This window comes from Hirundo rustica, chromosome 1, assembly GCF_015227805.2.
Source record: "Hirundo rustica isolate bHirRus1 chromosome 1, bHirRus1.pri.v3, whole genome shotgun sequence".
NCBI classification, from domain to species: domain Eukaryota; kingdom Metazoa; phylum Chordata; class Aves; order Passeriformes; family Hirundinidae; genus Hirundo; species Hirundo rustica.
Window position 1 is genome coordinate 93433694 of NC_053450.1, and position 26028 is coordinate 93459721.

General features: G+C 38.5%; 1 protein-coding gene across 4 annotated transcripts in view; it reads left to right on the forward strand.

Moving 5' to 3' along the window:
• Window positions 1-26028, forward strand: part of CDKAL1 (CDK5 regulatory subunit associated protein 1 like 1) — a 396407-nt gene that overhangs the window by 125130 nt on the left and 245249 nt on the right. For all 4 annotated transcript variants that reach the window (XM_040062031.2, XM_040062006.1, XM_040062012.1 and 1 more), the window contains 2 exons: window positions 4608-4656; window positions 19189-19309. In XM_040062031.2, coding sequence (XP_039917965.1) covers window positions 4608-4656; window positions 19189-19309 — 170 coding nt within the window. The remainder of the gene's footprint in view (window positions 1-4607; window positions 4657-19188; window positions 19310-26028) is intronic.

Sequence of the window (26028 nt, forward strand, 5' to 3'; positions counted from 1 at the left end):
TGGCAGTGCCGGGTTGTTATAGATACAAATGATTGCTGAGCTGTACTTATGCCTAGCTCTGATCCCACCAGGAAGGAGCAAAGATTTTTCCTGGCCTTTGTTTCAACTCAGCCTTCATGCTTTGAAAAAACTCTTTATCCGTGTGTTTTCATCAGTTTCCTACTTTGGCTATTCTTACGTGGGTTCATGAGCCTTGCCTGTGTTCTTGTCCCATACCAATCTCAGCCCAGATTTCTGCATCAGCCCTCTCTTGTGGCGGTTGGGTGGGTTTTTTTCTGGATTTTTTTTCTGTTTTTGGGTTGGGGTTTTTTTTTGCATAGTTCTACTCAGCTGTCAACTCCATTCTATCTGTAGCTCTTGTTCTGTTCACATCCTAATGGAGAACCACTTGAAGTGGACATTAATTTCAAAATGCACTTAACTATGCTGCAAACAAAGTTCCACAATATCTATGGAGCCAAGTGGGGTGCACTAACCACACCCAGCAGTGATGTCCTGCTGTCCTGGGGGGGTTGTCTTTTTTGAGACACACTGCAAAGAAATGTTGAGGAATGGTGTAATTTCTCTTCACACACCACTAGGATGTCTCTGTGCTTTATGGACTTCTTGATGCCTGATGGAGACATTATTGGAGCTCTGCTCTGAAGGTTTACATGTGTCTTTGATACCACTCCAGAGCAGAATTATTCATAAGGTTAGTGAGATGTGAGGAAAAGAATCCAGCAAACCTTTATATACACAAGAAAATGTCATTACTACTACTATGACTTATTATTTTTTTGCTTTTTCATTCCCTCCCCCCCCCCCCCTTTTTTTTTTTTTCTCTTTTTTTCTCCAAATAAGAATCTTCTAAACCTTTCCCTCTTCTCACTTCAGATTCACCTCACGTTTTCAAAGACACTTTTATCTTCATAAATGCAGACTGGAAGCATTCCACATTTTCTTCTTGAGCACTTGGCGCTTTAGCCAAATAATTTCCAATAATTTCAAAAGAAAAATATTTAATGTTGGAATAACATGTAAGGCAGAACAAATATCCATTTCTAGGTGCAGATCTCATTATCTTTCACACCTATAATTTTAATTACTTACATGAGCCATCTTCTTCACAGACACGTTGAGAATAATTTAATTTATCCAATGAAATGAAGATGCAATATAATGGTTTGTGGGTTTTTTCTATTTTTATTCAACAGGGGATTTGGAGCAATGCAATAATTCCCCACATAAACAGTGCAGAAAGTAATTGGTGGCTCAGGTTACGAACCACCCAGATTTCTCACATTTTAAATTATTAAAATGGTTATGAACTTAAGCAGTCTAGGACTGAGACATATAGCAGTAGTGTTTTAGGCAATATAACACAGACTTTACACTTCTATTTTCAAGTGGAATTTTTCTATTTATTTTTTAAACATTTAGTAGAAAGTATATGTTTGTACGTGAAGTATCTTGGGTCATAATTTTTAAAACTATATCCAAAATGGACAGAAATATGTAAATATGCTTATGTGCTTTCTTTACAAGGTGATTGCTAGATATGTCAGTATGTCTGTTGTAGTGGTTTCACATTCGCCAAATTCTGGTTGCCAAATTTAGTGTTTTTTCTTTTTCTCCGGGAGAGAGATTAGGAGAAAAGCAAAGCAGGCTCAAGCTTAAAAATGAACAAATAGTTTTATTAACACACACTAAAAGAATGGAAAAAGAAAGTTGGGAAAAAAACCCCAAACGTAAAACAAAACAGAATGAAACTCCAAAAACACTATTCCCTCCCCTTACAAACTATTAACTTTCCTACGAAACAACATAAAGAGACAAAACCTGTAATTTTCAGTCAGTTTCACCATTTAGAAATAATCTTTCATCAAATCTTTAGGAGAAGAGTCTCTCTTAGAGTCACAGATCCCACTGACAACTTAGAACAGTTCTCTTGTAGGTTTTAAACTGTCACAGAAACAACCACCTGGAGAAACCTGCCTTTGTGACCCCTCCCATTAGCAGGTTCCCAAGCTGCTTATGGGTCATGGGTTTAGACTTTTGCATTTTTAAAGGCAAAGGATTCTTCATCTCAAGGTACAGAGATATCTTCTCACTTCTTCACTGATGCAGAGAGCTTCTCATCTCTATCTCTGTTCAAGCATCTTATAGGATTACTTAGTCCATCACAAATACCTTTGCTCAAATCCACACGCAAATCCAAACAATCATCTCCCCAAATGCATATCTTTCCTATGATTTAAAGGGATAATCTAATTATAAAGTTCATTTCTATGGCTCAATAAGGATGGAATGACAAGCTCCTCAACCCCCTGTCCCAATAGTCTTTTCACTCTCGCTCCACTGACTTCATGCTCTTTCTTCTTTATGTTCACTCTGTCCCTTTTTTTCTCTCTATAAGGGAGGGGTTAGGCTTTGGAAGCTTTATTTTGCCAGGAAAGTGTTAAATCTGACCAGAGTCTTCTCTCAGCTCATGGTGTTAAGATTTTCAAGGCCTCGCGTGTGGGGGGACAGGGGGGACAGGGCAGGGGGAAGAAGGGGGAAAGAAATCACGCAGAAACATCAGAGATCAGAGCACCTGGGCAATCCTGAATCCAAAAAAACCCAGGCAGGATCATAAATGCCTTTTTGGCCCACCCCTTGGTGTAAATCGGGGCGGCCTCGGCCTGAACGGGGCCCATAGCTCTTATCAGGGGCCTGGCTGCCCCCCCTCGGCACAGCCCGGCCAGGGCCGCTCCTCTGGGCCCAGGGCAGCCCAGCCCCAATGGCCCGGCCAGGGCGGCGGGGCCCGGCCGACCCCTGGCTGCCGTACGATGTTACCTTTCTCTCTCTGACCAAAGGGAAAAGAAGCTGACCTGCAGGAAATCAAGGGTTTTTTATATGTATACTCCCGAAGTCGCAACTGACAGTTTTAGCGGTCAAACTAGATGCCAACATTCTAACTAACCTGATAGATCCCTGTCTTTTCTAAAGCAGTTCACAGGTCCTGACCTGGAAATACATTCCACATTTCTCCATAAGTAGAAACAAAACCGTGCCAACCCATGACAGTCTGTTACGTGAATGTTTGTGATTCAGAAAATTATTTAAACATACTTCTTTTTCAATAAAATTAATAAAATACAGATATTAGTAATACTATAACTTATTTTCTAGAAATCATAACTGTTACACTGTATTCAAAAATCTGGAATGGTGGACATCCCTATTTTAAAAGGCTGTATTTCAAAAGGTTTTTTTTTAAAAAAAAAAGAAAGGCAAAAGACTTTTACATGGACTTGATCCGACACCCAGACAAGGAAAGGAACTGACTCCCGCTGACTTCAGCTGGGAATTTAAAATAGACTCCCGACTATAGGTGAGCTTTTTTTAAACTTTTGTTAGATTGGAAAAATGAATGTGAAGTAGACAAGATTGTGCAGGAAATTAGAAACTCGGTGGTTTAAGGCACAGAGCCTTAATGGCTTTGATACAAGGGATGCAAGTTCCAGGCTCCTTGTTGCAGACCAGGTTCTTCTCTTGAAGCCTTTGCAACTTGTGCTTTTCTGCTTGTTTTGGGAACAAGCTGGAGAAGAAACTCCAAGGAAAATATTGCTAAAATCACACTAAATCTTGTTCATTTAATGTACATCTTAGAGAAGCAGTGTTTAAAAAGGAATATTATGGAAAAGTTACAAACTAACCCTAAGTGTGAGAAGTTGGCTTTCCTGCACTGTATGTAAATATCTATAGTAGAATTACACAGAATAGGTGGCTTGGATGAAAGCTCTGGAAAGAATCTCCGCTTCTAGAATTTCCAAGTGTTTAATTTTGCAGTGTTAATATTGATTCCTTCTATTTTATATACCAAAATCTCTACAGTGTGTGGGCCACTGACTTTAAATAAAGACTAATATGTCTATTAAGAAATAATTGAACTATTTATCTTATTGGTGAATTTTGGTGAAAATATAACAAACATAAATTTGTTGGTTTTGTTGCAGACGTTATATAATGGTCATTAAATATTCTTCTGTGTTGTAAAAGCATGAGGGCTTTTCTCTCCATTTCCAAATACAGCCTGCATTAAGTTCAGAAGAATGTCTTGTTCTCTTAAACTTCACAACAGTATTTTTTAATTTCTTCCTATGTTCCAGTGTCTTTCCCCTCCAGTACCTCGTTAAGTTTCTCCCCTGTATTCTGCCCTGACAATATCCTCAGGTTTTTGTTGTGTTCTCTACCATCCACTGTTTTGCTGTGGAGACTGGGGTGAGGGAGCACTTTGGCTGTTTGGGCCACACAGATGCTGAGTGCCTGGTTCACCTTTGCCTGTTACAGACCATGAACAGCACTTAAGGCCTGAACTCTTTTCTAACTATTGGGTGATTTTTCCAAACTTATGGAAGCTTGCCATATTTGAGGACAAAATTTGGTTTAAATTGGGTGGTGAATTTTAAAGTTACTTTTGGCAGATTGACCAAGAGCCACAGAAAATAAAAACTAGCTAAAAACATAGCCTGAAATTCTTCACTCCCTCTTAATCCAGAAGAGGACACTCTTGAAAGACTAGTTAATATGAAAGTATGTCCAGTTGTTGACTACTTAGGTATTTACCTTCTGACTTTTTTTAGGTTCAGCAGATAGATCGTGTAGTAGAAGTTGTGGAGGAAACTATTAAAGGTAAGCATCACACTTGAACTAATTGCAGCTAGTCTGAAACATGTAAGCATTACCAGAAGTGCTGCTGGTGTGTTCTTTTTCAACCTAACACGTGTTTTGTGCTCTAACTGAATGCTTGGGCAGTGCTATACTTTGTCATGTATGCTTTGTGTAAGTGATAATTTCAGAGGTGTTTTCTATCAGGAGCTCTGTGGGCTGTTGATTTCATAGCTAAATGATCAAGAGGAGACTTAAAGAAATCATTTCATCAGTGTAGGTTGGTGTAGAGTACTGTATGAAGCTCCTGTGCTATCTTGAGTGTTACTCCTCTGCTTCCTTTTGTTTATTTCTCTGGTGTTTTCTTCTTTTCCCATGTTTTGGCTTACTTCCCTTAACTCTTCTCAGCAGGACAGATAAATTATCTTCTGGTTTAATGTTCTTTCATAGCTGTGTTCCTTGTTCTCTCTGGCTTTGTTCGTGTGTGTACTCTTAGTACTTTGCAGTGAAGGAGGGAAAAAACCCAGCATTGTTTCTGCTGCCTGACCAGTAAATATTTGCTGTTAAATAAATATCTTTGTCTGGGTCTTTCTGGGTTACCTAAGTTTGTCTCCATTACTTATCAGGCCATAAAAATTACTGTTCCATGAAGCTTTAAATTATAAGGTTTAGTTTAATTGGCTGTCCTTTCAATATAAACAAGTGTCTAGTCCACAAGACATTGTCAGTAATTTTAATGCTGGAATATGATTTTTTTTTTTTTGAACTACAGCATGAAAGTTTAAAGCAGTGAAAATTTTTAAAAGGAAAAAAAGCTTCTATCACGAAATTGTGTAATGTGGTGTAAGGCTTCTAGAGCTTGTGGTTTGAAGGCTTTAAGATTTCATGTTGCTCTGAATGCTTTCAGGAGTGAAACCTGTACTTTTATGTACTCCCAACCAAAATTTTTCCCAGATTGTCCTTAGCTTATGGCATCTGTTTTTGGGGGGTACAGCCTACTTTACCATATAAACAAAGAAGAAATACATTCAGTACATATTTTTTATTTAATAAGCCAAACAGTTTTCCCAGAAACATCATGGTGTCCATGACAATATGTTGGAGATGACGATGCTTGATGATTTTTACGACGGTATTTCAGATCCCTATCTGCTTCTTCCTGAATTTTATTTGTTCTTAAGGGACTAAGATGATAACCTGGGTCAGCATGCCCTCCCTTTACAAAAATGGGCTTTGTAATATTTATACTGACTCCAGATACTCCTGCTTTTTTGATAACATAATTACTCAGATTGTGGTGACTGAATGTTATATGACTAGAAAGAGTACAAGTAATCTAGTAGCAGATGTTAAAATAATGATTTTCACTGAATGGATTTTTAGATTTTATTTTAAACATTGATATAATGCTGGAAAATAATGTTCATAGAAATGTTAATGAACATTTACACTTTAAAAAAATTTAATAAACATTAAGCTTCAAAAAGTGTGAATTTTTGGAAAGATTTTTGTTTCTTTCTAGCTTATTTAAAATGATTTGAATTAGGAGGAGAAAGTGAGCTGCTGAATTCCGTACACCGTGCCAATTCCATCAGGGATTTCCCGAAAGATAATGTAATGCAGGATTTTTAAAGTTGTATTGGAAAAAAAAATGAACAAAAAACAGCTCTCCATTTTGAGAGAGACATTGACATACTGGAGAGAGTCAAATAGAGATGGTTAAGAGACTGTGACTGGATCATTTCTCCTCACAGGAGAGTCTGAGAAGGCTCAGGGAGGGTGATCACATCAAAGTATATAAATACGTGAAGAGAGGGTGCAACGAGAAGTGACTCTTTTCAGTGGTGCCCGAAGACAGAACCAGAGGCAATGGGCACAGAAAAGCGCAGGAAGTTCCCTCTGAACACCATGAAGCACATTTTGATTGAGGATGACCAAGCACTGGCTCAGGTTACTGAGGGAGTTGGTAGAGACTCTGTCCCTGGCTGTATTCAAATACGGTGGACATGGTCCCGGGGAATTGGCTCTCAGTGGCTGTCCTTGAGTGTGAGGGTTGGACAGAGTGGTCTCCAGAGGTCCTTTCCAACTGTAACCCATCTGTGACAATAAAAGTACAATTGGAAGAAGAATCAAGTTGGCAGAGATCATAGCATATGATAATGGCTTACTTCTGTAAAAGCCAGCCATAAAAAAAAGAAAATTTACTTATATTTCTTTCATTTACTTAAAGAAGCTGCATTATTTTATGTATTTTGGAATAACCTACTAATGGAGAAGAATCTGAAGCTCTTTGTGTGTTTTATGAATAGTCTAACTGAACTTCCATTATCCAAGTGAATTAAAATACTGTAGATAACAGGACTGTTGATTAGAATATTTTATTATATAAAATAGATACATGGTAGAAGATTAAATTAGTATAAGATCAAATGAAGTATAGCCCTTTGTTTTTGTGAGTCTACATTATTGGTAACAACTTCTGAAGCTGCTAATGCTTTCAGGAGATGGAGGTGTTGTGGGACAGGGAGTTAAATATGAATTCTGAATTCAGAGCCAGCTTACACAAAGTGACTTTTAGGTTGGATATCTGTCGTAGCTGAACGACACAATTTTTTTTCACCTTTTTTTCTAAAGAAAAGCTAAAGGTTGCATGTAGTGTGGTTGTGTATATATTGAAAGCTTAAAAATATTATATATTGAACATTTTAAAAATGTTTGACTGAATATGTGGAACTTCATAGTCTGCGCTCTGTAGGACAGCTCTGTAGATTGGTCAGCCTGACTGAGTTGTCTGGATTTTCTGTCCAAATTCCAAGGTGGAAACAGGTTACCCTGATGCTAGTTTTAAGTCTAAAAGTCTAGCTTTCTCTGACTTGCCATTTCTTAAGTGGTACCTTAGTTTTTTCTTGGATGCTTGAATTTTGTAGTACATAGTTTACAGAAAGGGGAAGTTTGTAGAAAGAATTTTTTTTCCTTACCATTTTTTTTCCCTAAGAGTAATCTTTTCAATTTTTCATGAAAATGGCTTCCTTGTTGGATTTGGTTGAAAGCTTGCTGTACTCCCAAAGAAAATTGATTTCTTGGAATTCTTTAGAACTCTTTGTATGAAATATGACGGGGTTTCTTCTAGAATTTTTTTTCTCAATCAAAGGTCAGGAAGACCTTTTCAGAACAATTCCATTCTGCTGGATCAAGAGATGGTAGTTTCAAGGAATATATCTTTGTGGTGGTCTTTACCACATAATGTGTGAAGATAGTGTAATTGTTAGTTCCCAGCCTTCCATTGAGATAATTCTCATAAACACTTTTTATGTGACTTAATCTTTTTATTCTGCTTCATCAGAAAATGGAAAATAAGGATGTGCACATTTGTTGTTGCACTGACAGCTAAAAGAGAGAGACTTTTAAGAGGCTCAGATTTCTCATTTTAATGCCATCTTAACTTTTATCACAAGTGTTGAATTGAATCTTTGAAATTTCCTAATTAGCAGGTAAATTAGCAGGTAAATTGTCACTTCCAGAAGCAATCTTCAGTAGCAGTGCAGTATTTGTATGCAGGTCATATCTAATTAATATTTATACTTTGTCCCAAGATATATTTTAACTAGAGACATCTTCATATACTTTTCATATGATATAGTAATTTATAATCTGAAACCTCTATACTGCCTGTGAGAAACTAGACAAAATAATTCATTCACAGTCTCAGCAATGAGTCTCTCAAAGTGAAGGCCACCGTTGTGTAGCCACTGTGTCTCTCAGTGTTTCTGATAAACAAAATAGTTTTGTCATGCAGGGTTCTGATTTAACAGTTTAGTAAACCTTGCTTCATCTGCACATCACCCAAATTTTCAGTCTGGATTACAGCAATTTTTACAACATTAAGGTACCATTTCCACTCATGCTTAGTTTTCCAGTAAGGTGTTATGATAACATAGAATGTTAGGAAAGTATTGGTAAGGAGTTGTGGTGTCTGTGAGCTAGGTGAAAACAGATTTATAACTGATGTGTGTTCCATCTATTAGTAAAATTTCTATATAGAATATAAAAGTTATTTGGGATGATCAGTTTCTATAGTATGCTTCAATAAGATGAAGATTTGTTTTTGGTGGGAACTGCAGAATGTCTTTATGGTGACTGCTCAAGTCAGCATTTTATGAATCACTCTAAAATCTGTCTTTAAAAAAAGCCTTTGTGTGTATACAAGCTTGGCTATGAACAGTTTACACTGGGAAAGAGAATACATTTGTTCTGTATTTTTAAGGAGAAATGTTAACTGCTTAATGGAGAAATTCCTCTTTTCTGGCTTTGAATTTAGGTCTTCAAGGATTTAGGTCTTCTCCCCTTCCTTTCTAGATATGCTCTCAAATCCTATGTTATTAAGCATTTGTTGGGGTGGGAGGCGGGGGACCAGAGTATTTCTGTACAGTCTGCTTTTAGCTTAGGCCTTAGGGAGATGAGGGACATAGGTTGAATTGAGTTCAGTCCATATTGTGTCTGTCTAATGCTTTCACAAAACATAGTTTTACAATGGGTCATTAGACCTGATTATAAAAAACAACCAAAGGAAATTACTTCAGGGTTGAGCTCCTTATACTTAACATAACCTTTCTCAGTTTCAGTCACGTTGACCTGTCTGGTGAAGTTACCCATCCATTCCCAGTTTAAACATTGACCATTATTTGCTAAACTGTTTAATTGTACACATGTGGTTAGCAGTTATGGATTTGTGATAGTTGCAGTGTCTGTTTGAAAATGAGGTAAACTGTAGAATTTATACTGGATTGTCCACTTGAGAGTGAGTGTGTTTATGTGTACATATATATATATATGTACATATATGAATGCCAGAATGTTAAATAGTATTTGTATGTTCTGCTTGATTTCACTATAATCTGCTGGTAATGGTAGATAAAATAGTCTCTCTTGAACTTCTGTGATTGTGGGAAGAGTAGCTTTGACTTAAGAAGCTGATGACAGGCCAAATGAAGAATAAAAATTGGCGGAGTCAGGAGTTCCTATTTGAGGAAAAGTATCTTTTGGCTCCCAGTCGGGAAACTGTGCCAACGTACAGCTTAAGGAGGGTCAGAGGGAGGGTGCTGGCCTCATCAAGTCCCTGTTTCTGTTTCTATTCCCTTTGAAAGGACATAGAAAGGGGGGGGTGAGGGGGGCAGTTTTGGGTGGGTTGCTTTATTTATTTCACTGTATGGTGGGTTGACCTTGTCTGGCTGCCAGACCCGCACCCAGCTGCTTTCTTGCTCCCATTCCTCATGAGGGCAGTGGAGAAAAGAAGATGGGATAACTCTTGGGTCATGGTAAGGACAGGAAGATGACTTACTAGTTACCATCATGGGGAAAACAGACTTGACTTGGGGGAAATTAATTTAATTTATTGCCAATTAAAAATAGAATAGAGTGGTGAGTTACCTTCCTTCCAGCTACCTTCCCCCACCCCTCTTCTTCCCATGCTCAGCTTCAGTCTCTCATCCCAGACTTCTCCATCTCCTCCCCCTGAGTGGTGCAGAGAGATGGGGAGTGGAGGCTGTGGTCAGCCCAATACAGCTGTGCTGATTCTGCTTCTCCACACTGTCCTCCTGCTCCAACCTGGGGCATTCCTGTGGGCTCTGGGGATCCAAGAACTGCTCCAGCACGGGTCCTCTGCATGGGTGCAGTCCTTCAGGCACAGTCTGCTCTGGTGTAGGTCCCCCAGAGACTTTGTGCAGTCCCTGCCAGCACCCCTGCTCTAGGCTCCTGCTCTGATGCAGGCTGCAGGGGATCTTCTGCTTCGCTCTGCTCCTGCTCCTGCTCCTCCTGCTCCTCCTCCTCCTCTTCCTCCTGCTCCTCCTCCTCTTCCTCCTCCTCCTCCTCCTCCCAGAGGCCCCTGCAGCTCCATCCACACACTCTGGGAGCAGTGCCACATCCCTAATGCTTTTTCTAGGAGGGAGAATTGTCTTTTAAACTGAGATTGTGGAAAAGTAAAGGCACTAACTGGAAAAACTGTGTTCGAGGCAGGTTGGATAAGGCCTTGAGCAGCCTGGTCTAGTACCTGCCCATGGCACAGGAGTTGGGACTGAATGATCTTTAAGGTCCTTTCCAACCCCTTAACTAAGAATTCTGTGATTCTATGAACACAGCCAGAGGCTGTGTTTGACAGACTTAAGAAAGTTGGGTGGGATTGAAATCATATTTTCAGTGGGTAATACCCAGAATACAGTGAGTCAGTAGCTTGTGGTCATGACTGGTGAAGATTCACCCATCGCTCATTTGTATGTATCAATCACTGTGGTTAATGGCATAATGTGGTTCATGTCACCTGCCTCTGTTTTGTGTGCCCTTGATTGGACATTTTGGAGATCCTCCTATTTAAACAAAATGAATTTTTTTTTGTTGCCATCAAAGCATTGTGGGTAGAAAGAGTGTCGTTACTCAAACAAGTAGCATTTTTTCTTTTCTTTCTGTTATTTAAGAACTACTTTGACAACAAGCTTTGGCTTATAAAGAACCTGGCTGGAAGGTGTCCCACAGTATGGTTTTTAAATGAAGTTTTTTTCATGCAGCCTGATGCTTCAGTGAGAGCACCAGGTTGCATTTTGATTGCCCTTTTGTGACTGCTTACTGAAAGTGTGATGTACTGAAGGGTACTGATGAGTTCCAAATAGTAACACCATGATCTGTGCCATTATCAGTTCAGAGAGTTTAACTTTGTAGACTGTAATTGAAATAAAAATGTAGAGCATGATAAGGAATATGTAGTAATTGTGGAGGAACTGTTTCTGCAAAGGCAGATTTTAATTGCTTTTGTAAAACATCATTAGTGATGTGGCTCAACATTAAAATCGTCCCTGCTGGGGCAAAAGATTTCTTTACCATCAACTGATTTTTGCTCTTAAAAGAAAGTTTATTGCTGTTTTTGCTGTGTCTGTTCAAATGCTTTTGGGCATGCAGGGACTATTACATGTGTGAGATAATCCAGGACTTTAGACAGGTTTTGTAATTATTTTTCTCAGTGTAGATATTTCACTGATTCAGTTTATAAATTTGATAGAACTGACTATACTTGTCACAGTGTCCACTGTGCGCGTGGAAGTGCTGGCCCACAGGCTAGCTCAGTCCCACACCGCGGCACATGCGCTTTAGGTCAGAGTCGCTAGTTCAACTAGCTCCCTCCTCCCTGTGGGATCTTGGTTCCCCACACCCTGCGACGGACTTGATGGTAGTCACGACCACGGTGACAGAGAAGGGCGACTCTCTGAGCAGGGTTAACAGGGTTTTATTGAGGGGGAGACCAAATGGGAGCTCCACACCTGACCACTGCTGCTCAGGAGAGCCTCCGAACAATGGTTGTGCAGTAACTTTTAAGGGGGGAGGACCAAGAGGTGGTAACAACAGATTAACCAACCAGGCTAGCTCAGGGTGGAACTAGGGGTGTGAACATTCAACAGGAGAACCACTCCACAGTGGGGGAAAGGGGATTCCCTGGGCACCAGCCTATCACTTGACACCCTCCCTGGAACTTTCCATAATCTGAGGAAGGGTCCCAAAGTGACAGACAGGGTGCCCAAGGAGAGAGAGAGGGGATTGACAGCAATATATAACAAGCATAAGGGGTAAGAACCATTGGGAAGAACTGGGGTACAGAGAATGAACCATTTTTCAAAACTTCTTATAAAAATCTGTAAATTAATTCTATAAAACACTTAAAACCTAATAGAATAATTTTTGCACCACCACATATACTTATAACTGTCACTGTTAGGACTTTATTTTGTAAGTAGCTCACAGAAACTGAATGGGAGATAAATAGTGCCACAGAGGAAGAAAACAAATAATTGGGGGGAAACAGATTGAAAATCTCAGTAGCACAATTGTGAGCGCTCATTGTTAAATGAGCCTGTGATGTGCACGGAAAAGGTGCCTTTTCTTCCAGACCCGTATGTGCTCTTTTCCACGCCTTGAGTGAATGACTGTCTTACAGCATCCCTGTTTTTCTAGCCTATTCACATTGATTAGACTCACCTGGATAGACAATCCTCGTGGCTGGTAAATGTAAAGAGTATCTCATGATTTTGCATGCAGTGGGAAGTTCAGCTCAGCGTTTCACTCTAAGGCTAAATTCATTCTGTTCAGCCTGCATACCCCAAAACAGGCAAGTTACTTGTGCTGCTGCAGCTGGCTCTGACAATCCTGCTTTCAGCACTTCCCTGCCTCATAATGTAGCCTGTTTTATCTGATTCAAAATATCGTTTCCCTTGGAAGTTTCTCTCCAGGATCTCCTGAGGTTTTGAGCAGAATCTATGATCCTAATCAAATGCGTTTCTTCACAGAGAGGTGAGGACAGAGGGTCAGGGGAGCTCTTCCTGTAGTCAATTCTTAGTATTGTCCTTCTGAGCTATGGAATTGTCGCTGGCATTTTGAGCTCACAGAAGATTTAATGTTCAGGCACTTTTTCAGAAAGACAGTAACATTGCATGATCTCAGAATAAGTAGGGTGAAACTATTGAATCCTGGAAAAAAAGCAATAGTGCCTTAATAGGGCATTTCAAGTGCTTTTGCTGTGAGAGAGGAAAGGACTATGGATGTGTCAGAAATGTTCTTGAATGCTTATATTCTGAATTTAACGTGGTGAAATTTTTACATGGACAATAATTCCTTGTTAATAGTTATCTCTCTTTTTGTATGACTTCTTATACAGTACAGTTTTAGTGCTTACAGATATTGTTATGATTGAGTCATACACTGGAGACATACTGAGAATAAAGTGGTATTGCATGTTTAAGGGAGAGAAAGTGGTGTGTGAATTTAGCAATATGGGACACCTGAAGACCTTTTCTACTGAATACCTTGTTTTTGAAATTACATTAAATGAATTTTACAAAGCTCCTGTCTTCACCCGTGTGACACTCACATTCCAGAGTCTTCCAAAGCAGTATTATTGCACTAATTCCAAGTGCAACATTTAGTAGTTCTCTGTATTTCAAGCTAGTTACAAACATACTATATGCTTAGTAATGCCTGCACATTTCTATGGAGCTTTTTGATTTGGTATAGGGTGGAAAGTAATCTTTTTATGAAAGAGTTTTGAATGCAGAGACTGGGTCAAACATACTACTTGCTATCAGCATCCTAATGGGACTGGATGCCTGGCCCAAGGCATGGTGCCAGGACACACAAGGAAAGATAGAAACTCTGACATCATTAGTCTGAATTATTCCCCTTTCCTGCCTACACCAGATGAAGGAGTTTAACTGTTACAGAACATTCCCATCTTCACTGATCTAGAAGAGGAATAATTTATATTAATTACTTGGTCAGGAAGAGAGCATATACCTTTCAGTTAGGTTTGGCTTTCCTTTGTTCCCTGAATTTACTTAAGACAGGAAATGCCACTGATGACATTCTGGGGTGCCAATGTGCTGCTGGCCCCCTGGGATTGGTTTGGGTGGGAGCATCCACACAGCAGAATCCTAAACCAATTAGTGTCCTTGTTTTTGCACTTGCGTGTGTCTGACAGCATGTGATTGCTCTGGGGAGCTTGGGAATTCCTTTGAAATCAGTCATGTCTGCTGTGGGACAGCATGTTTGTGCTGCAGGGCAGGGAGAAAAGATGGAAGAGGAGCTTATGGTCTGCCCTTGCTTGATATTCTTTCAGTCTATTACTGCTTTTGGTTCTTCTTTACACTTCTTCCTTTAATTTTTCTTTGAAGAAATGTATTACTTTGTTTTCCCTTCATACGCTTTTACCTTCCTTTCCTTAGCTACACCGCTCCTATGTGCTATTTTTTCCAGTGCTAACCTTGAGGAAAGGAAACTCTCTATTCATTAAGAACCAAACAGTGGTGGAAGGAAATGTGTGCAAGAGTACATGAAATAGTACTTAATCGTGTTCCCTAAAGATGCTGGAGAAGATCAGACAGGTTGGTGAGAGACATCTGAGAAGTGCAGAACAGTGCATTGGCAGCTGTGCTGTGAGGAAAAAAGTGTCTTTCAGGAAATGGTGAATAACCTCTAAGCATAATGATGTAACTGGGAAAGGGAAAGAGTGGGTAACAGAAAACAGAAAACAATAGAAATTGTTGCTGCCAAGGCTGGGGTTTCCTGCATCTTTGAAGATTTTCTGTAAAATAGTGGGTTTGAGCTGCTTGAGATATCTACACTGAACTTGGAAGCTAATAGCTAAGAAGTCTGTGTCTGGCTGGGAGCTGTGTTTCAGAGTCTCACTATATAGCTCCAGTGGGGTGTGCAGGCATGGGGAGGGACCCTCAGTGGGTGCCCTCTTCCATTTTTCAAGCAGATACAATTTCCCAGCAGTTCTTGAGGGGTGCCAGCCTATGGACAGAGTGAACCTGACTATTATAATGTAGATCTACCAGTATCTGATATGATGCTGATAGCCAGGTTTAGTTTACTAAAATTTACTAAGCCAGGCTACTCCCCCCTAGTTAACAATAATTTTTTTTTCCTTGCAATAAACTAGGAAAGTACCAGTCCCATTTAAATCTGTTTGCTCCAGTAGCATTAGCATGCTTCTGTGGTTCTAGGTCACAGGGATCTAAGGGTAGCCTGAGGGTCACAGGACATTTCATGCTATAATACTATGACAAAGAAATTCCATTACCTATTCCCTTCATATATTTGTATTTCAAGCCTTCTACATCAATCCTGAAGCACATACATTTATGATTAAAGGTATATGTACATGCAATTAAAACTGTGCTACTTCCTTGTGTCCTTTTTAACAAGTGAAAATAAATACCTTTAAAATATTTTAATTTTCCATCCTGAATTATCATAGTAGACACATTTAAATGCCCTCTTTTAGACTAACAATAGGATTTAATATCCTGATTAATTCATTCCAACCTCATCCTTCTTGCAGATAAGCCAAGTAATGTGAATTGCATCTACTGACTTCTATGTAAAAATGGGTTTAATATTAAACAGTTCTGAAAACTAGAGAGCTCTGATTCATTTTAAATTGTTCCTAGCTTGATTTCATTTGCACTTGCCGTGAGTGATTCTGCTCTGCAAGTGTCCTTGCTGGACTTGGTTAGTATTTCTGTTATCTTGCAATCTGTATTAATTATCTACTAATTAGTGAAAACCTGCTCTGAAGCATGACCTAAACCACTAATTAACTTTTTCAGGTTTTGTTTTGTTTTTTCTTATTGGAAGTTTATCTACTACTAGACTATGTGGAAGTAGAAAAGTTATTTTTATAGCAGAAGCAGTTAATAGGCCTAGATCGTTTAGGCTTTCCTGTCTAACCTGACTAGATCTGTTTGTCTTTCAGCTGTGTTTCAAAGATTGCATTACAGAATGAGCCCTCAAAAAAGGAGAGGCATTTGTTTGATATTTGAGATGGAGCACTTGTCATTATGGTAGTAGACTTGTAATTAACTCAGTTTTCAAAAACGTTGTGCAAAACTTAAAAAAAAAGAAAAACAAACCAAAACCCAAAAACAAACATGAAAAGAAAGACTCCTTTTAGGTTTGGGACCTGCTTTGCTTAGGTAAGTTATGCAGCCTGTAAAGTCAGAGAGTAGGTAACTTAATCAGATAAAATGCTTTAGAAGTAAAACTTAATTGCAGTGTTTTGTTCCATTCTAAGCTTTGATAGGAGGTTATGAATGAGATTTAAAGTCACTACTTTTTCTGTTAAACTTGCTGTTGGTTTGGGTTTAATAGTCCTGGTTAGACAATCTGAAAAAAAGTTATTTAGCCTTTTCCTAGTTGAAGATTGCAAAGTATTTATTTTTAAGTTTTCTTGAAATAAGTAGGAAGAAAAAAAAGATTTACAGCATGTGAAAAAGTATGATTCAGTGTTTATCAAGTTATGTTTTATTAATAGTAACAATTCTGTAAACAGATGCTTTAGTGGTTACTTAAAATGAAACAAAATAGTCCTTGTATGGAGTAGGGGAAAAAGGATTTAAGGTCATGAATACTGTAATTGAGGGGGTTTTCTTCTTAAGAAAAACAATTAACTGTGCCTGCCACACAAGTCACTGTAGTCAGAGTAGTCAGATGTGCATATGCTGCTTGCTTGCTGGAAGCATTAAACTCTCTGTTAAAAACTAGAGGCAATTTTTAGCCTCTGGTGTCTGGACTGAAAAGTACAGGGATGTTGTTATTCTTGAGTACCCCAGAGGTCTTACAAGCCTCATATTAATTCAAAACTCAGTGTCATTCAGGAGGAATATGGGAAGTGTATTTTATGTGAGAATAAGTTGCAGTATTTGCCAGGCCACAGATTTCCTGAGCTCAGGGTTGGGGTGGGTGTTAGCATTCAGTGGAGCATGTGGGAGATGGTTACAGAGCTGGGGTTTCTTTCCTGAATAAAGGAAGTCTCTGACGATAGAAGAACCTCAGTCTTGTTCTCCCTCTAAGTTATATTCTATCTGGAGAATGGCCCAATCTTGTGGGGTGTTTTTGGGGGTGGTTGCCTGTTTCAGTAATGCTCTTAGTATGAGAAAGGGAGAGCATGAGCTAAGTTCCTGTTAGAGAGCAGTAACTCACGCGGCTTCTCATTGTGAGGGTCCGTGTTCTGTGGAGATGAGGCCTCCCTGATTCTGCACTCTTGAGACAGTTCCTGGGGAGGGGGGCAAGTTGATTTTGTGGTTTGTTGTTTTAATTTTGATTTTTAAACTTAAGGATGGCGGTTTCTGATTCTAAGTGTGTGAATTTTAAAGTTTGGGTAACTTGTTGTTAAGCCTGATTGTTTTAAGACAACTGTGAATTGTTCCACTGTATTTTCAGCCGTAAATCCAAATACACCTTTAATATGGCAATGTGGCTAAATATTTAAAAAATGGATAAACTGGTTTATTCCAAATAAACCACAGTATTAAGAAATACAAAAAGGAATGTTCTGTTTCTGGTTTAAGGGACTCACTTTTGTTATACAGGTAAATAACGTGGTGCCATGCTTGCAGCTTCTCAATGAAGCATTAGATTAGGAAATAACTGGTGGTATTGTGAGACATGGGTATTGCTGTTATTCTTAGAAAAAGGTTGAAGTGAGTAATTTAGCAAATGCTAGCAGCACAAGCACCATATTACTAAATTCACCGCAGGATATAATGAAATTTTTGTCAAATGCAATTGCAGAAGTAATGCCTTTTGTTTCCTGTCGACATTATGATGCCTTCTATCACTATTAAACATTATGTCTCCTATTGGTATTAACCTTTATGCTATCGGGTCAGTCCTGCTCACTTGTTCATTAGATCACTTTTTTGGTTTAGAATTTTTATGTATCTTTAAAAAACTTGAGGAAGTTACTGCATTTTTTTTCCAGGCTGTTGTTGCCATATCAAGGAAATAAATTAAGAGCATGAATGCCCACATTATTCAAAAATTAGTTTTGACTCCTCAGAACAGGCGGTGAAGAAAGGCTTTGACTGATGAAGGAATTAATTTTGTGATTAGTTGTTGGTAACATAAGTTAGGAGTTTTAGTGTAACACAGCTTTTAATTGATTTGAATTGGTCGCAGGCTTTTCTGTGCTGAATGTAGCTCAACTTGTACTTTATAGTTTCATGCATTCCTCTTGCCTCCCTCCTATTTTTGTTTTTTCTTTCCTGAAATATTTGGCAGATTGAAGCTGTAGAGTTTACTATCAGGGAGCTTTCCAAGTTCAACAGACACATGCTTTCTCTCATACCAATTTGAGTTGCTGTTTTCCCGCTCAATTCAGGTATCTACCATTAGCTTTCCCTTGCTGTCTCTCACCTGCCTATTCTAGGCTTTGTGGTGTAAATAAGACAAGTCTTACACTTACAGCTTGGTAACACTTAAGACTACCTCATGCAATAATACACACCATTGTTTTGATTCCTTACTGTTAGTTATTGCTTCAAAATATCAGTGAACCCTGTCATTTTTGCTCTTTAAATATAGGACTTGCGGTATGACTGATGTTGTAGACAGTTGGTAAATTTATTTGTAGTTTACTCTCTGAATATTAATGGCTTCAGGAGGGTAGTCGTGAGTCAGTTTTCTGACCTGCTGTTGCCCTGGTGTGGGAGGAATATGTGCGAATCTTGGTAGTCAGCTTAGCCATGGATGTGTGAGTATATGCTTCACATCACTTTCACACTTACACAGTCAGGTAACCTTGAAATGTGTTGGTTCTCTATATAATAAGCTAAAAAAGTATTTAGTTGTTTATTACCTACTAATTTAGGTTTGAATTAAATTTTTGGGAACAATCTTTTGATCCTGCCGTACAACTCATTTAAATATAACTGATATGTTGTTATTTGCTAGAGAATCTGAAAATGAGACTGCTTAGATAATTTTAATCATATAAAACCGAAAATGCAAGTGTGAAAAGATAATTGGATGAAATAATTTGCTCATTTTAAGATGATTTATTTTACCTGTCAGTGTCTCTTTTTAAATGCACCAGCTGGTGGAAGTCTATTATTACATCTCATTCTCATTTTCAGTCTTTGAAATATAAACACTACTTCCGAGGAAGAGCAAAACAAAACAACTGTGATGAGACTTGTTCTTTATAATGACTGCATTTTTTTGTTGTTGTTTAATTTGAAGGTCATTCTGTGAGACTGCTGGGTCAGAAAAAGGATAATGGAAAACGTTTGGGTGGAGCACGACTGGATTTGCCAAAGATTAGGAAGAATCCATTGATAGAAATAATTTCCATCAATACAGGGTAAGATTATTCCAAACTTACAAAACATTCAGTACTGCAGAGAAATTAATTTTATTTCTTCTGCGGGTTTAGTGTACTATTCCTAAGCTACACAGAAGAAGTCATCCTGCCTTCTTTTAAGTAGTTTATGGTGTTAAATTACATTCATTTTGGAAAAGAAATCCTTACTTATTTGGTTATGAGAAGAAAAGAGCATTGGTAGGATTTTTTTCCCTCCATGGTTTTTTTTTTGATTTCTGAGATGGTAGTTCCAGAATATTGTTAGTATCTTATTATGATCTGTAAACATCTTTAAGATCTGTCTGATGTGATTGTTAGGCTAGATGTATTAATGGCTAAATTAGATATAGTTACTTCTGTCTTGCTCCTCTAACCTGTTTGTAAAGAGTCATCATGTATATATATTTCATTCTTATATTCGTTTGCACGAGCTACTCTCTCCTGTCAATAAGCTCCGGATGCCCATTTCCCCAAAGACTACAAGCATTTTTCTGTTCTGTACTCCTACTTTTAGTAATTCTATTTTAATCTTCCTTCCCTTGCTGCTTTCCTTCTATCAACGCCAGTTGGTATCCTTCCATTTTGTCAATTGATTAAAAACAAGAGACAAAGCAGCAACAACAAAAATCACACAAGCCCTCTTCTGATTTTCCCATCTTCTCCAACTTATGTAGCAATTTCCCTGGTGGTTAAATTTAAATGCATTGCTCTGGGCATCCCAGGTAGGTGTGAAGTTACTGCCTAGAATGAAAAAAAATAAGTGGTGTATCTCTCAGTTCTGAGTTTGGATAAGCACGTTCATAAACACTTCACAGAGGAGTTTTGATACTCTCTTCTTTCTTTCTTCATTGTCTTTTAGTAATGTGGCCTTCAAAATTGTTGTGAAACCTAGTGTGCTCTTTGGGTCAGAGTATCAGTTCAAGGCTTAGTGTGGTTATTTTTTCTTCCTCTGATTTCTCATAAATATATGGGTGACATTTTGTCATATTGCTGAATTGTAATACAGTTTTAAACTACATTTTTGTTCATGGATTTTGAAGTCTGGATATAAGATATTCAGTGCAGTTGTTTCAAGTGTTCTAAATTCTTCATTTTCCTTCTAGTGAACATCTTGTTTATGCCCATCTAAATCCTTTTCATGATTAAAACCATTTTTTTTACATTTGGCTGTGTCGGACTTTCAGATAGTAAAAATTTTCCTTTTCCATTAATATTTATCACAGTGTAATGTTATAATATCTTTCTAGTTGTAATTGTTGTCAAGGTTTTAAGCTAATTGAACTATGGTCTTGTTCATGTCTTTTGATATACAGTAATGGATTTAAGATAAGAAAATTAGAAATACTATTATTTCAAATATCAGATTATTACTAGTTTAATTACAGAGGTTAATACAAAGGTACTGTAGAGTATGTACACTTAGCATTAAGTGACTGATGAAGGTAGCCACCATTTGAAACTTTTGTTTAATATATTTTGAACAGATGTATTTTTTAGTGGGTTTTGAAAAAACAATTGCTTCCCAAATCGATCAAGCTGCAGAGTGCTAACATGTCCTAAGAAGTTACTCTCAGAAACCCTTTCCTTTAGAACCTGATAGTTTACAAACAAAAATAACATTGTGTAGTAGTTCTTGCTGTTAACAGGTCAATTAAATACCTATTTCCTACCATAAGAAAATACTAAAAAATATTGGAAACCACAGAAACATATCTATTTCATGGAGGAGAATATGAGTTGATAAGGTCAAAGCATTCTTAAAGCCTCAAACAAACAAGTTAGTTGTATAAGACACGTAAATTAACTACTATCTCAATCTATGTCATATTGCCTGCTTTCCTCTCCAGAAATACAGATTCTTGGGTTTTCCTGTCTTTCTCTTTCCCTTCTCAGCCTCTCCAGCTGTGTATCATAGGTGACTTTTTTGCATATTGGTCTGGGTTTGAAAAACAAATCATAGCTTTAAAAGGCAGCAGTGCTCAGCAGTTTCTGAAAATATAAAAATGTTATGAACGAAGAACAAGACAACACAATGTATTAGTCACTGTGATTGACTGTGCTTATTTTATCAGCTTTGCCTTAGTAGTCTGGTTATGTCAGTTTTTAGTACCAACACCACACTGGACCTCAGTTTTTCTGTGTAGAGACTGGAGAAAACTTTGAAGACTCTATTTTGGTACAGTGCTCTTTATTTAGAGATGAGTTTGGAACAGACTAGGTAGTCTTAAAATAGTGAAAAAATCCTTTTTAAAAATAGTGATTTCCTCTTTTGCAATGTTTTTTGTCTGATACAGTTAAGCAATAGCACTTGGGAGCAGCATGAGCAGGGCTTCTCCATGAGGGAGGCCATGAAGGGCTGTGAGGGTGCCGCCAGCATAGGCAGTGCCCACACCATCAGGACACCTGGTGCCATGGGGCCTGAGCAGTGCTGCAAAGCTGGGGGCTGGTAGTAGAACCCATGAGCAGTCTCAGACATGGAAAATTCCATAATCACAGAATGTGCTGCATTGGAAGGGACCCACAAGGATCACAGAGTCCAACTGTTAGCCCTGCACAGGACGGCCCCAAGAGTCACACCATGTGCCTAGGTGATGAAATGATCAACCCACAGCCTGGGTCTGTCTGGGCCCTCCAGTGTGAATCAAAAGGATATGAGATGGTGACAGGCCTGGGGAGAAGAGTACGAATAACACAGGTCTGACGAGAGGAGTGCAGGACTGGAGGCTGGCATGGTGCTTTAAGCTTAAGCCAGGTCTGGGAGCAGAAGCCTGAGCTTCACTGGGGCTCCTGGTGCAGAGAGGTCTGTGGAGGCAGCACCTGAGGCTGGGCAGGTCAGCGAGGGCCTGGGGGTGCGCACGGGGCTGTGACAGGTGGTGCTGAATTACGATTTCCAGCTGGGGTTTTAATGAAACCTTGGCCTGTTCTGTAATTCTGTGGGGGAAGAAAAGGCTTATTGGAGCATGTATATTCCCTCCTCCCCAAAGCACTGGAGTCTTCGATGGCTCACGTTAACCCCCTTCCCTCTCCAGTAGGATGAATTTCTTTATGTACATGGACATCTGCCAGCTGAAATTATTTTTCTGAGGGTTCAGAAGGACCACTTAATTTTTGAGAGTCTCCAGAAATGACAATTGTTAAGACGTCTCTCATACCCATATATCTGTGTCTTAGTTTCTTAACACAAGATGGTGTCAAATTTGGTAATTTTGACTTGAGACTTCTTTTATTGATTCCCTCTTCTCTCAGAAATAGAGGAAAAATATTCCTGACCCAAAGACTTCTGTCATGGTATAGTAGCTATGAACTTTCTCTATACTTGTCCAAGCACAAATGCATGCCTGCATATGCACACGTACCCGTGTTTGTTTTACCCCGACTGCTGCTGTACATGAATGTCCTCAGCATAAATCATATGTCCTACCAAGGGACAGACATGTTGTGTCTCCACTAGACTGTGCAGTCTGGAATAATAATAGTAATTAAAAATAAGTTAAAACTGAACCCCACTAGATCTGGAGTATCTGTGAAGATCAGTTGCTACTTTGGTCAGTTGTGAGCCAGCTCAGAGGTTTTACCCAGCGGTGTGTTTGTCCCTAAAAAGTTGTTGCTCTGCCTTTACAGGGACCTGTGTCTTGTGCAGTGTTTGGCACTTTTTAATTTAGTTTTTGGGGTTTTTTAAAGTAATGGACAGTCTTTTTCCTACTAATTTTGATTGTCCTGAGGGTTGTTGTTTTCTCATTGAGAAATCCAACCTATTTGTTAGATTTACTGTGACAGTTGGTGGTTTATGTCAACAGACTGTGACTCTAGAGAAAAACTCTCATCCTAGGAGTGACATGTTTCAGAATTTCCAAGTATGTTTGTAGAGACTAATAGTGAGTTACCGGAATGGAGGCACAAGAGATTTACCACACTTCTCTGACACACAAAGATGTGCTAGTGACTCTTCATTTTTCCATGTGCAGGCACATAAGAAGCCCTTACCATCCCAGTATCCCATACAAGCTGTAGATTGGCCTCTGTAATTTTGTCATAAGAAATAAGTGAGCTTCCCTCCTGTATTGTTTGCTTTTTCTGTTATTGTTTAGAAAACACCTTGCAATATTTTTCAAATCAATTTTTTTTTTTCTATAAAATAGGCAGTTAAATACCAGGAGTGGTCACAATGCCCAGATAGCTGTCTTAATCTTAGCATATTAGTAGACCCGAACCTAGAAAAAGTTATTTGTTTCTGTACTCTAGAATTATTTTCTGCTTTAAATCAAGGGCATTTGGTTAAATCTCTTCCACTTTTATTTATGTCATAAGTATATATTGTACAGCTCATCATCTTACTGGAACAAGCCAGGTAATAGTAGTAGAAAAGCATGTTAAATGCTGTTTGGAGAAAAGGCATACATTTTTAAACTAATCTCCTAGTGTGATTATTCTGTTAGTTTGAAGTAAGAAAGAGAAATGTCCTCAAATTCATTTTGTATTACAGCTTCATTTAGGTCTAGGGAAAAATCTTTTTCTCCTTGTGGTCTCATCTTTGTTAGTGCCAGTTTCATAACCCATGTAGCCACCTAGACAGCTCTGTTTAATGGGATCTGAACCTTGTTTTTCCACATTAATTAATCCTGTATCTGTTTTATAGCTTGGACTGTTACTTTGTTGGACAGCTTGGACTGTGTCTTTGTTGTTGGTATGAGTTGAACTCGCTTATTACCACTCACATACATTCAAATATGACTTTATTTGTTCTCTTTCTGGATGTCTGGGGAAGCATGAGAAGAGTGTAATATAACCTGAATATGAATCCACACTAGAATGTACTGGTGGGCAGATTTGCACATAGGTCTGCTGAGGTGCTTTTTGTATTCTGATTGAAGTTTCTACCTCTCCTAATGGAGCAAGCAAGTTACTACACTGCTCATGTGACTGTCTAGAGAAAAATTAAAATACACTGAACAGGGAATTCAAAACCAGAAGGAACATAGCAATGTACATGCATGTATCAGACTAGCTTATTCTTGCAGTGCTGCAGCATCTTAAAGAAGACCAACATGTTAATTTACCTCAAAAAGATTTTCAGATCTGCTTTTGTGCCTTAAGTGCTAATTAAAGCATAACACATCAAGCTTAGTACTCTGTGTTGATGAGCTGCAACTGTTTTCCTCATTGATCAGCCCTTGCTAGCAACGTTTGAGAGTGAGCATACGCAGTAGTGCTTAGAAGCATGATGCATCCTGCTAGTTTTGTAGGGGTTCTTTAAATCACGTTATCTAGTGGTAGTCGTTCAAATTGTTTCCAACCTGGCAAAGGGTCCGAATCTAGCAAAATAAAAAAAGAAAGTAGTTTAACATAGAGAACTCAGTTTGTTTCATGAATCAGGTGACCAAAAATTCAGCATTGAAAAGAAGCTAAAGAGTTACTATTGCCAATCTTGATTTTCCCAAGCAGGAATATTTCCCTGGTTAGGTATTGTGAAAGCTTAAAATTCTATTTCTTCATAATTTTCTGTTGTAAGCAGATTTTTCAATTTTGTATACTGGAGAGTATGAGAATTGAATTTTCTCCAAGAGCAGCATTTTAATTTACATGAGATCACGTATTAATTTTTCACTATATTTAATTTCAGCATTTGCTTAGGTTTGAATATATAAAATACTCTGGAATTGTATGTCCATGAAAGTGTAGGTAATTTGGGTTTGGGGTTTTTTTTTTGTTTTTTTTTTTTCCAGTTGTGCCAAAAAAAAGACTAGGTCATAAATGCAATGCTTTAAACTCTCTATTTTTTAATGTGTTTATGTGAAATATTTTATTAACTTTTGTCAGATTTAAACTTCACAGCATTAGCTGGTTTTCTCCTTCCTTCTGATGTTTATTGACTAGGTATCTGTGACTTGTTAGGTTGTGGAAAAACAGGTAAAATAACTCTGATAAGAGGTCTGGAAAGTTTTTGGTGGTATGCATATATTCATTTTGCTACAGGTAGTCTTCATTGAATCAACACCTATTTCAGGCTGCTTTTGGCATTAAGAGGAGATAATAGTCCATCTCTTTGCTGCACTTGGGTGAGGTGTCTGAAGAAAAGAAATACCAGTAGGCTTCCCCAGCCAGCAGTATGTAATGAGGGCAGTGACATAATCCCAATAATGAGGAGAATGTCAACAGAGATTGAAAAGAGAAGCACAGGGCTCTGTTTGCCTGCTCTGATGGAGGGACAATTTCTGCTTCTGATTTGATTCCAGTACACTGACAGATGCGTAGAGGCCAGTCGGAACAGTATTTATTCATTTGCCAGCATAAGACAGTCCACTGAGAGATACTGAAGTCCTTGGGAACACTTCAGGATGTTACTGTGGGTTTTTGTCAGTGAAATATGCATCTAATTATGCCTGAATATGGTCTCGCCAGTCTAAAGAGTGATTTAAAATCAATATTTAACAAAGTAGTACAGACATCTACTAGCATCCAGTAGAATATTTTTCTAATTACAGTAACAAATTGCTTTTTGTTAAACAAAAAGAGGCCTTAACTGTGACTGTTAAACCCCTGAGCTCTTGCAGTGACCTGTGTTGCCAGTGCAGATTTTTGGCTAGTTGAACTGTCTGAGATAGATTTCTACCTTTTTGTGGCATTCAGCAAACATCACCTACACCTGTGGGCTCACCTTTGAAAATGGCTTGTCTGTTCACATCACCTCTGATTTCTTGTAACAGGGATGAATTTTCTGG